Source organism: Ambystoma mexicanum, chromosome 12, assembly GCF_040938575.1.
Source record: "Ambystoma mexicanum isolate Mex_15411 chromosome 12, UKY_AmexF1_1, whole genome shotgun sequence".
Lineage (NCBI taxonomy): Eukaryota > Metazoa > Chordata > Amphibia > Caudata > Ambystomatidae > Ambystoma > Ambystoma mexicanum.
Genome location: NC_090936.1, coordinates 437,729,551 through 437,741,596, shown reverse-complemented (window position 1 = coordinate 437,741,596; position 12,046 = coordinate 437,729,551). Strand labels below are relative to the sequence as shown.

At 47.7% G+C, this 12,046-nt stretch overlaps 1 protein-coding gene across 8 annotated transcripts in view; it reads right to left on the bottom strand.

Moving 5' to 3' along the window:
* The window catches only part of ERC1 (ELKS/RAB6-interacting/CAST family member 1), a 2,866,486-nt gene that overhangs the window by 929,804 nt on the left and 1,924,636 nt on the right, over window positions 1–12,046 (bottom strand). For 6 of the 8 annotated variants that reach the window (XM_069628613.1, XM_069628615.1, XM_069628614.1 and 3 more), the window contains one exon: window positions 8,786–8,917. The exons of the other annotated variants lie outside the window; for them this stretch is intronic. In XM_069628613.1, coding sequence (XP_069484714.1) covers window positions 8,786–8,917 — 132 coding nt within the window. The remainder of the gene's footprint in view (window positions 1–8,785; window positions 8,918–12,046) is intronic. 8 annotated transcript variants of the gene reach the window in all.

Below are 12,046 nucleotides of genomic sequence, written 5' to 3'. Positions count from 1 at the left end.
CTGGAGGAAGGGAAAAAAGCCTTGGTTTCAAAATTCAGCATAAAAAGCACAAAAACACCTGACACTTGATGCAAGCTTCCTGGAAGAGGGAGAAAAGCCTATGTTTCAATAAAAAGCAGAAAAAGCAAAAACACCTAGATGCAAGTTTCCTGGACAGTGCCTAAGTGCCCGAGATGGACAACATGCAATTGTGGGCGACGTACAGCAGACTAAGGCATTGGTACAAGGAGTAATAAGAGGTGGGACCGTTTAATAGGGAGCAGTAAATCGCTGCTGGTTGACGGCTGCATGCTCCACAGGCAAACAGTCTGGAGCTGCCCTTTGCCTCAGGGCCCTTAGCCACAGAGGCTGCACAGGCAGTGGGGATGAGCAGGAGGTTAGGAGGGAAACAGGAAGAGTGTTAAGGGAGGCAGGGGGTGGCACTATACACCACGCTGCTGCACAAAACAAATATTTAAACATAACAAGACAAGGGGGCAACAGTACAAGAGGGAAGGAGCCTGCAACTGACCAGCTCACATGACAGATCAATCCATTTATCAATCCTTAATATTAGTAAATGCGCAGTTCAGTGTAAGTTACAAGCAATAAAGTATAGGTTACTCACCGTAGTGACCAACTTACCCCCAGTCCATAGTCCCCGTTCCTCCATACTGTATGGGTGTCCCTCACTAGGGACGGAAGACGGAACCTTTTTCACCAGAAAAAGTCTTCTTCCCCTTTCAATTTAGAGGCATGCGGGGGCACGTCCTTGGGAGCATGCGCTCCCCCGACTCCTCCCACTGGTGCCAAACCTCAGTCCCCTTTGACAATATTACCATTGCCTAATGACACCAGTTTTATTAGAGGGGGGAATGGTGGGACGTATGCAGGAAAGGGCACTATGGACTAGGAGTATGTTTGTCACTAAAGTCAGTAACTTATAATTACTCCTACGCTCCGTCCCCTTTCCTCCATACTGTATGGGTAATTACAACTGAATGTAGCCCCAGGGTGGAGAGGTGACCCTCCTAGGAAAACAAAATACTGCCTGCCCAAATGCTGCTTCGGACCTGGCATCCAAGCAATAGTGCTTGCAGAAGGCCAAAGGTGTAGCCTATGTAGCCGCCTTGCAGATGGAAAGCAATCGCTGTGGCCTTGGCTCTGAAAATGCCGGCATGCATATTTGCCGGGAGTGGTTTGTGCTGAGCCTCATAGGCCTCCCTGATGGCCGTAACCATTAATCGTGCTATGCAGGCCTAGGAAGCCTGATAGCCTGGCTTTGATCCACCGAAGAGAGAGAGCCTTTGATTTGTGTAAACTTTTAGTTCTGTCTAGGTTGAATTTTAGAGCGCGCTTGATGTCTAGACAGTGCAGTACCCTCTGAGCTTCGTGCTTAGGGTCCAAAAATAAAGTAGGTAGCACAATCTCCTCATTCAGGTGAAAAGAGGTGACTAGCGCAGGTAAAAACGTCGGGTGAGTATTAAGCACCACCATGTCCTTATGAAAGGTAGTGTACGGCTCTGAAGCCACTAGTGTCTGGATTTCACTGACCCTCTGTGCAGACGTAAGACCCATCAAGAGGTCTGTCTTAATGGTGACTAGCCTGATGTCTGCGGACGCCATTGGCTCAAAGGGTTTATGCGCCAAGGAGCCCAAGACTACATTCAGGTCCGACACCGGGTATGGCTTCTTAATTGGCGGGTAGAGCCTGGTGAGGCCCGACAGATGTCTTTTAACCACCGGGATGGAGGAAGAGAAGATCGCCTCCTCCGAATTCCGGTAGGCTCCGATGGCCGCCAGATGTGTGGCATGTGTCTACTTGCACCCGCAAGTGTGCGAGTTGTGCTGAGAAGGATAACACATCGTCCAACGTGCAGGTCAGCAGATCGACCTCCTTTGACTTCACCCAGTGACAAAACCTAGTCCACTTGCTATTGTAATGGCTCCCAGTAGCATCGCTGCTAGCGCCCTGTATGATGCCTAGGTTAGCCTGTGACAGATGCAGATGCCTTAGTGTGACCTTTTCAGGAACCACGCTGCGAGGGCTAATTTCAGGGGGTCAAGTTGGATGACTGCGCCTCCCTGCTGAGATAGTAAGTGAGCTGGGCCCAGCGGAATGTGCATCAGAGGTTGATCCGAGAGGCTGAGCAGTTCAGAGAACCATCGCCTTGCCGGCCACCATGGGGCTATCAGAATGATACGGAGGTGCCAGGACTCCCTTATCTTGCAGATTTATCCTGTGTACCAGTGGAGTGGGAGGAAAGGCATATCCGTCCATGTTGTTCCACTGTATCTTTATTGCATCGCCCAGAGAGCCGAAGCCCTGTCCCTGCCTGGACGCTAACTGGGGACACCTCCTGTTGGACCAGGGGGAAAAGTGATCCACCTGACTATGACCCCATCTGTTGAAGATCCCCTGAAGAACCTGTTTTTTCAACTGCCATTCGTAGTTGTCAGCACCCAGCCTGCTGAGCCTGTCCACCTTCAGGTTGGATTCCCCAGGAGGTGGATTGCTGCCTAGTGCATGTAGTTTACCAGCGCCCACTGCCAAATATTGACTAATAGAGCACAGACGGGAGGAGACCTGGTGCCACCCTGCTTGTTGGTGTAATACATGCTGCTGGAGCTGTCCATTTGAATGAGGATCACCTTGCCACTGATCATCGGGAGGAAGGCTTTGAGAGCGAGCCAGATGGCCATCAACTCGAGCCAGTTGATGTGGGCCACCTGCTCCTGTCCGGACCAAACCCCATGGGCACTGTGGCTGTCCAAGGTAGCTCCCCAGTCCTCTAGGGATGAGTCTGTGGTGATGGTAACCTGCAGTGCTGGTTGCCGGAAGGACCTGCGTATCCGCAAGTTGTAGTCCGTACTCTGCCAGACTTGGTCCTGGTGGAGATGAAGTCGGATGCTGACCAGCTCTGCCTTGGAACCCTTCTCCTGATTCCAGGACACTGTAAAGTGCAGCTGCAAGCGCCTCATTTTGAGCCTTGTGTATAGCACTGCCAGGAGACATGCCGTCCTGATGCCCAGGAGGTGTTGATACCACCATGCAGAGGTCACTGCTCCGCTCAGAAAATGTCCTGTGGCCCTCTTGATGGCTATGATCTTGTCCTCTGAGGGAAAAACTCTCTCGGAGCTTGTATCCCAGATGAGGCCCAGGAACGTTAGTTTCTGTGTAGGCTCCAGCTGTGACTTCTTCAGATTGATGAAAAGTCTCAATTTGTGTAGAGTATTCATGAGGGCGGAGGAGGTGTGGTGAACTGTCTGCTGAGACCCTGCCCTGGCGAGCCAGTCGTCTAGGTATGGATAGACGTGGTGACCTTGGGCCGTGAGGAGGGCTGCCATTGCGTTCATCAGTCTTGTAAAGACCCTGGGGGTTGAATTTAGGCCAAAAGGTAGAACCTTGTATTGGAAATGAAAGCCAATGATCCTGAACCTCAGAAAGGACGGATGGGGCTGCCAGATTGGGATGTGTAAGTACGCATTCTTCAGATCCAGGGAGCACTTCCAGTCTCCCATACACAGTGTCTCCGCTATAAGCGCTGCAGTAACCATCTTCAACTTTTGAAGAGGAAGGGAAAGGTTCATGGTGAAACGGTCCAACACAACTCTCATGCCCGCCTGGTTCTTCTTGTGTATGGCGGAAATCCATGAATAGAAGCACAGACCCCGCTGGGACTTCTTCCACTGCCTGACTCTCTACGAGCGAGCAAATATCTGCCAACAGAATTGCGATCCCAATAAGTGGGAGCGGCGGGGAGGATTGAGGGGAAGGAGGGATAGGTAGGCGGTAGCCCATGCACACTACTCAGAGGATCCAGGGGTCTGTGAACATTGTGAGCTAGCATTGGGAGTGAAGGGCAAGCCTGCCCCCCATCAGAGACACGTGGACACGGATGGACATGTCATGTCTTTTCTCCGACTGAGGCAGCATACTGAAAAAAGCCCTTTTGCGCGACCTTGTCTTGTTTGCGCCGGTGTTGGCCTGGAGACCTGTCCAGTGGCCTTGACCGTCGTTCCTGGAAGCCCCGGAAACCACAGAAAAACCAACCCTTGTCTGACCGCTGGTGTGTCTGGCTGTATGCCTTAGGAATGAACTTAGTGAGGATGGATAAGGATTTGGTAGTCTGTGAACTGTTCTTATCCAGTTCCTCATCCGTAGTGCAATGGAACAGGTCCCCACCGTCAAAGGGAAGGTCCAGTATGCGCTCGTGGACATCCGGGTTGAACTTAATTACCCGTAGCCAGGCTGTCCTTTTCATGCCTGTAGCAATGCAAATGGCACAGCCTGAGGTGTCAATGTGCGCCACTCCATAATGTCTTGCGCTACAATTTTGGCTTTCGCCAGCCCCGCCTTGAAGCGTGCCTGGCTCTGTACCGGAAGTTCAGGAATGAAGGTGTTAATTTCGCGCCAAAGCCTCTGGTTGACAACGGCAAGCATAGCATCTGCATTATACAGACGAAGGGAAGCGTTAGAATACATTTTCTAGAGCGAATTGGCGTCAATCACAGGAGTGTGGCTGAGGGTGTGCTTGCCGACAGCAAGAGGGGGTGGCCCCCTCCATCTGCCTAAACTTGGCATTGAGGCATCTGTTGAATCCCCATTGTAGCCATGGGGCGTAGAGCGAGGACCTCTGCTAGGACCCCTCGCCTCTGGTTGTTCCACCTCAGGCTGAGGAAGCTTTAAGTATTCGGCCAATCCGGTGAACCGCTCATGGAAGTCCTTGGCCGCCGATGGTATGTCGCAGTCCTGCTCATCCGTGTCCACCAAGGTATCCTGCTGGTCAGGTGCCGCTGGAGGAGTGCTGAGTGCCGGTGGCTGCGGCATACTGACAGGGGCCCGAGACTGTTGAGGCGGCTGTGGGGCTGCTAAGACCGTCGGAGGCGTGGGAGCTGCGCGCTGGGTCCTGGCAAGGGCAGCTGGAGCTGCACCTTGGGCAGAGTCACTGGAACCACAGGCGGGCCAGCCGTTGGTGCCAGCAGCACGGCTGTAGGGAGCATGTCCCTGATGACATCCTTGCGGATGATGCCTATCTGTGGAGACCTCATGAGGGTCAGAATCTTTTTTTAAAAACCTGTCTTCACAGGCCGGTGGAGCACTTCGAGGCGCAGGCATGGGCTGCGACCTCGACACACTCTGCTTTACCGTCTGCAGGGTGCATCTGCCCTGTGACGAAGAAGGGTATGCCGTAGGCCATGTGCCCTCCCACCTGGAAACTCATTTGCCTACTTGTTCCCCAAAGGGTGATGGTGTTGGGCGAGCTGCCATTTTATCTGGGCCGGCGGCCATCTTGTCGGGCTGAATGCCACGTGCCTGTGTCATGGTGCTTGCCGCGCGGGGCCTAGCCTCTTCCAAGACTCTTGGCGGTGGAGGTTGAGGCCTATCCTGCATCTCAGGACATGGCCTGGTAGGCTGATTGCCCTTGGCTGTGTTGCTTGTAGTGCTGCGAACAGCCATCCCTTCAGACATCTGTCCCGTACTAGGGCGTGGCCCCTCAGGCTTAGACCCGATAATAGAAACTTGCGGTCCCTCAGTGACATCACTGGTAGGATCTAGTGACCCCTCGGCCTGGTGGCCGGTAGCTGTAGCAACCACGGTACCCGCCCTGGTACAAGAACCTGAAAGGTCCCTCCTGCTCGTATGCTTCCTGTGAAAGAAGTCACCTTTGTGGGGTGCGGATAAAAAAATTGCCCCTACCTTGGGCCTGGACTTGTGCATGACAAATTCCTTTAAGTCCTTCGGAGGCGACCTTCGAAGACCTCCCTCCACCGAGCTAGCCTGTTCTTCAGAGCACACGGCGCAGTCCTCCCAGCCGTGGTCAAGGCCCAGGCAGCAGAGGCAGAGAGCATCCGGGTCGGACGTAGGGAAGAGTCCCTCGCAGGCTGGACACCTGCTGAAGCCCGCTGATGTCGACATGCGCCGGGGAGGAGCGTGGCGCCGGAGGACAGAGTTATCTGATTGAAAACAAGAAAGAAGACAAAAAATACTTCTCTGGGGAAGAGCGCATGTAATTAACCCAGGAGCAGTCCATTCCTGTCGATGCAGAAAAGAGGAGTGGCGCCGGTGGACAGATTCAGGGGGCGCATGCTCCCAAGGCCGCGCCCCCCACGCACCTCTAAATTTAAACGGGAAGAAGATTTTTTCTGGTGAAAAAGTTCTGTCTCCCGTCCCTAGCGAGGGACACCCATATAGTTTGGAGGAAAGGGGATGGGACGTAGGAGTATAATCGGATCAAGATACAGTATATCACAATCAAATAAAAAGAAATGCCATTTGAGTAAAGATTTTTAAAAAAAAAATCACAAAGGGCTACGGAAGGTAAGAAAAAATGGAGAAAAACAAAGCAAAGTAGAGTAAATTAAGATTGCATGGGTATGCAGAATTGTTAGGGTATGTCCCAATGGTGTAATTTGTATAGAACACACATACAGCCTCTTAATAACCAGTGCCCTTCAGGCTAAATCATAAAATAAGTGGCTATCTGATTCATCATGACATTCTGTGTCAGTCATGGTGTATGTGACATATGAATAGGTCTCCATCAAGACTGTCCATTGGTTCAGGGATGGTCCTAGCTTGTAGTCTGACCTATTATGTCTACAAGTTAGCTAATTATTGTTCTCCCTGTAAATCGAGTGCATAGTGTGCTCCCAATTAAAAACTGTGTTCTAATTTGGTAGAGGTAGACAGGTGGTCGCTAATACAATATAGATCATCTTTATTTGCATGCATCCCTAAATTCTGTGTGGCTAGGATAGAGCATAATGGTTTAATACGCTCACCTAATTGGTATCTTGTTAAAGCGTCAGATATGTTTGAGCTGTCCTAAATTATCTCAGTTTAGACGTTAATAGGTGACATGTTGTGTTTAGTGCTGCAAGATAAAGAAAGGTATCTGGTGAGATACAGCATTTAATAGAGCCCATGGTGGGTGTTCATAGTTGAGAAGTAAGTAAATCACCTAAGTATGCGATTTTGGAGAATACAATTAAAAGTAGTATTTAGGATGTATTAGTTTTCCAATGATCGTAGTAAGTTTTTAGTATCTGCAATTATGAGGGTTGAAAAGTGTGGGTTGAAATGGTGAAACTCTAGTCAGTTAAGGAATTAAGATGTAATGGACTGAAAGATATCTGCGCTTACCTCTGAAAAATCAGTGTGCCCTGTGTGGTGCATCCGGCCGTGTTCAGCCACTCACAGTGAAGTCTGCTGCCTGCTGTAGCAATGTGGAATATTTATACCTTAGAAACATTACGTCATTGCCCAAACAATGCTAGTTGCAAAAAATGCAGTAAAGCAAGGCCGCCTTGTCACTGTCGGCCCAGTGGTCATGAAAGAAGTCTACTGAGATGCATGATCTAGTAAAGCCAGCAGTGTATGCCAAAGTGGTAAACTAGTTTAAATAAGAAGATGGCAATATGGCCGTTAGCCTGGTGTGTTGGTAACACGTATATCCATGTATCCTAGCACAGAAAATTTAACGTGCTGAATAACTGAAAAAAATACAGGTTTGTCAGATGACATCTGCTATTATTGTTACAAGTTGCAAAAATTGCCAGGGTCTCACGTGTCTAGCAGATCATTTGGGATTATGGTCATCATGTGATAATAAAATAACTTAAGTTGAAGGCTTTGGAGTGGGACTGTATAAAAACTCATGAACTCATGTATAAGTTAAAGAGTTATTACGAGTTTATTAGGTTACAAAAGACATTTGTGGCCCCACTTGCTATCTGTTAATACATCCCTCCCTTATCCATCGTAGAATTATTCTACTGCTGCGACTATGTAAACTCCCTACTTTGGTTGTGACGTATAGCTGGCATGGCATTTTCTGACCTAAACGTATGTAAAAGCAAAGCCTGTGTTGAAACAAATAAGCATGATTTAACTGAATGCCAGGTGGTCACCCAGTATGAGAAATATCTTGCCAAATTTGTGGTCAGTAGTGAACGTGTATGGAAAGGACGCCTTTGGGCGCAATGCCTCACATATAACAGTCTTTCACTGATACTTGCACAATCAAGATTAAGGAAACTCATAAGACATTTTAAACTCCCCGACAACTGAATTTTAAGTACTAATCTTAAGTGATGCGAAGCGTGTGTAACTTAATGAAAAGTACAGACAAGTTACATGGAAATTCTCTCGTTAAATCTTTGATGATTTATTATGTATTCGTAAGATTTTGGATATTAATCAATGAACAACTTTGAACATATTTATTTTAATTGTTGTATTGTTTAATGTTGTGAATGTATAGTGTGAAAAGTAAACTTGAACTAAAACACACTTTAATAATAAAAAAAAATGGAATAAGCAGTTTGACATTTTTCTTTGTGTAGCACAATTGACCAACAGTTATTTCTCACAATTGCTTAATTTAACATAATGAGCAAATCCAAACAAATTAGGTGAAGCTACAGGTACTAAAGTGATTGACTTAATTTCCTTTCTAGATGACTGCATTTTAATTATCGTTTCTCACACACACACACACACACACACACACACACACACACACACCACAGTTTTATAAATCTTTGATTTTAAATGAGTATTTAAATAGTGTGACTCACCCATACACCGATGTATAGATTATTAAATAAAGTGGCAATAGCACTAGCTAATTCTAGGCAAGGCAGATGATATGGTCCTCATCTAAATGTAAACTGTGATCTTCTTAGCAGAGTGAAAAGTAGAAGAGACAATTTCATGGCAAACATGCACCAGCTCAGGTGTGAATGTCAGAACTAACCAGGAAGTACAGTACTTTAGCAGCAGCTTTGTACAAGGGCACACCTGCTTTTGGTAATTGGTCCGGGCTGATTCCTCCTGTGCAAGCACCATTTCCCGCTCGGCTGTGATCTGCACACTTTCCCTCAACGCTTCTTCCAGCTCTTCAATTCGATCCTCCTTCTGTTGCATGGTGTCCTGGAAAAGGATGAGATATCTGATGAGCGAGAGCTAAAGAGAAACTTGCAGAGAGGTGCACTGTACTTTGGAGAGCACCCACTCTTTGTCGGCAGTCAGTCACTCCTGGTCAACAATCTTCAAAAAGGAAGCAAAGGAAAAGGAGCAGCAAGAAAGAATGCAGAAGGCGGAATGGTGATGGTAGATCAAGACAGGAAGAGCAAGTCCAGAATGCTGCATCACACACATCAGCAAAAGGTGTCAGATCTAGATGCTGTTTCAGGGTTTGGCGATTATTTGCTCCCGACAGGGTAGTGCACAGCCTTGATGTGTTCTTCGGTTTTCCATAAAGGATGCAGTGCTACCAATTGACCAAAAGCAAAAGGTTTTTCTTATCCAGCCATACACTTGCTCCTATTCTTAACAGCCCTTGATTTGCATGCTTTATTATCCTTTGGGCAACTTATTAGTCTTCTGCTGGGAGGCTTGAAGTCTGAACTCCATTCTTCCAAACAAAATGTTTTTCCCATTAATAATTCATGTTTTAGTATATGGTACGTTTAGTGTGAACAGCATGGGTTATTTTTCAATGTATTCGCCATATGATGGCGAAACTAAAAGAAGTATTCCCGTACTCCAGATGAACGAATAGAGTACTTCAGAAATTATTCCACACCAAACTACTGTACGGCCATGGACCTCTTTGGCAAGATAAGGTGGATGTCCCAGTTCATCTTCCTCCCTCTTGCGTACATGCAACGTTCAATTCGATGCGCCCGCTACTGAAGAACTTCCCAGTGCCAAAGGTTAGTATGAGCTGAAGCAAGACCGCAGATACGAGGCGGCAGGGTACAGAAGTGAAATTAATATTAGCCACAAACAGAAGGTTGATTAGTAGAAAAGTGGGTGAAATATCAGCAGACAGCAATGATTTGAAGTCATTAGCATTCAGCTTAGTTAGTAGTCACAATCCATCCATGGTCAGTTCAGTAGAAAACATGCAGTGGGTTCCATAGTCGAGTTCTCACCATGCCTTAAGCAAAGGGAACTCACTTTTTTTTGTTACGTTTTCAAACCAGGAAGCGACTATTAAAATATGAAGAGAGGTGACTAGGCATAAGACATTCCATTATTGAAGCCATCAAATATGATGTAGATTAACCACAGAAAAACAATCGAAAAGTGTCAGGAAAGAAGCAGGCCAGGTGATTTTTACGGTACTAAGTCTCATAGTGCCATGAAATCTTAGCGGTAGATGCCTCCTAATCCCGATGGAGCATTAGCATTTGTGAAAAACTTCTAAACCTGAGTTTTCTCTGCCACACCCTAAAAGGACACGAATTTCTATTAACAGCCCAATGTGAAATTAGATTGATGAATCTAACTGAACAAGTAAAAAGATAAAATAGGTGGTTCTATAGTCTGCGACCCACTCAGGAGGCTCTAATTCAGGTTTTTGCACTCTGGGGCGCACCACACGCACTCTTTAATTCCAACCATTCGCACCTGGATTTTAAGCCTCTTCTTTCCTTCAATTAAGAAAAGGTAGAAGACAGGGGAAGGGTACTAGCCTGCCATACGGCAGTGGTAAGCGGCACATTAAACAAGTGAAGCCAGTCATTATATTGTTTTGAAGTTTCGGAAAAGAGGACTGAGGTGTGGCACCGGTGGGGGAAGTCAAGCGAGTGCATGCTCCCGGGGCTGCGCTACGGCGCGCAAACTAAATTTAAAGGGGAAAGACATTTTTCTGGTGAAAAAAGGTTCCGCTCCCTTCCCTAGCGAGGGATACCATACAGTATGGAGGAAAGAGGACGGGACATGGGCGTATGCGGTTTTGAAGCTTTGGTTCCGCATGCAGCTCTCCATGCGGCTTTGTTGAACAAAAGTAGACTGAAATGTGTCCCCCAAACAGCATCCTCAAAGGAGATGGGGACAAACTGCAACAGCAAAATATGCCTAGCAAAACAGAAAAAGTTACTTGGGCCACCCAGATACCAAGTCTTTGCTGTTGATCACCCACTGGGTGCAGTGACAAAGTTACAAAGGAGAGACTGAGGACACTGGGTGCTAGGGTGTGTCGCCCCGCTAAGCAATGTTAACCCTAGAGAATCCCCCTTGCCCCTCACCTATGCCCTGCCTTATATCACAGTTGCCCCCACTCAGTTCCACACCAGGAGATTCTAAGGTTCATATAGCTTTCATTTGATTTTCCAACTGGCAGGAGTGAGAGAAGCGACTGGTAGATGAGGAATTATCTATCAGTCGAAATACGAGAGACCGGGTGAAGCAGAAAGGGCGAACAACCGATCAAGCAAGGGACATGGGAAAGGAAGCAATTGCACAATTATCAATAACCCCCAACACAAAGCACAGGGTACACTGAGCAGTAGCAGGATGACAAAAGGGCATGGTAACGAAAATAAAAACCACCCACACAGGCACAGAGAACCATGGCGGGATCATGCGTCTACCATGAGTACGGTTTTATCCCAAAATAACAGACACGCTAGGTACAGACTTTGTGCATGGATGAGGCTTAGAGAAAGGCCAAGATATACCGTTGAGGGAGGGGGGAATCACTATCATCAGCCAAACAGGGAAAGTGAAGGTACGACACAGGTTTCTAAAATCATGCCCTCACTATGCCAATAAAGCAATCATCTGAAAATATGGGGGATACAAGGGTTCAAGGACAAGTGAATTGTGAGGGTGTTGTTGAAGAGCAAGGAGGAGTAGGAGACAAATAAGCAAAGTGAACAGCAGGGAGAAAGGAAGGTGGAGAAGGGCAAGAACAGAGGTGAAGCAAGGAGTAAGTAGTAGAAGCAACATCAGGAAGGAGACGGGTGAAGATTATGGGGAAGGTCGAAGACAAGGTGGGACCGACAAGCACATAGAAGGGGCAGAAAAGCAAAGAGAAGGAAGGAGCAGGATTCAGGTACAGGACTGAGTTGGAGGAGGGACGGGGAGACGAGGAGCAGGGGAGAAAAGAGAGAGAGTGGAAGGAGAGGCTCATTAGGAGGCAGGTAAAAGATGGAGACAAAGGATGGCCTAAACTGGCAGAGGAGGTGGACAGTGTGGTTCACAACAGAAACCCAGCTTTGACCAAGCCTAAAAGGTAAACAGCTGAAGGGAATGTGCCTTGCTCTAGCC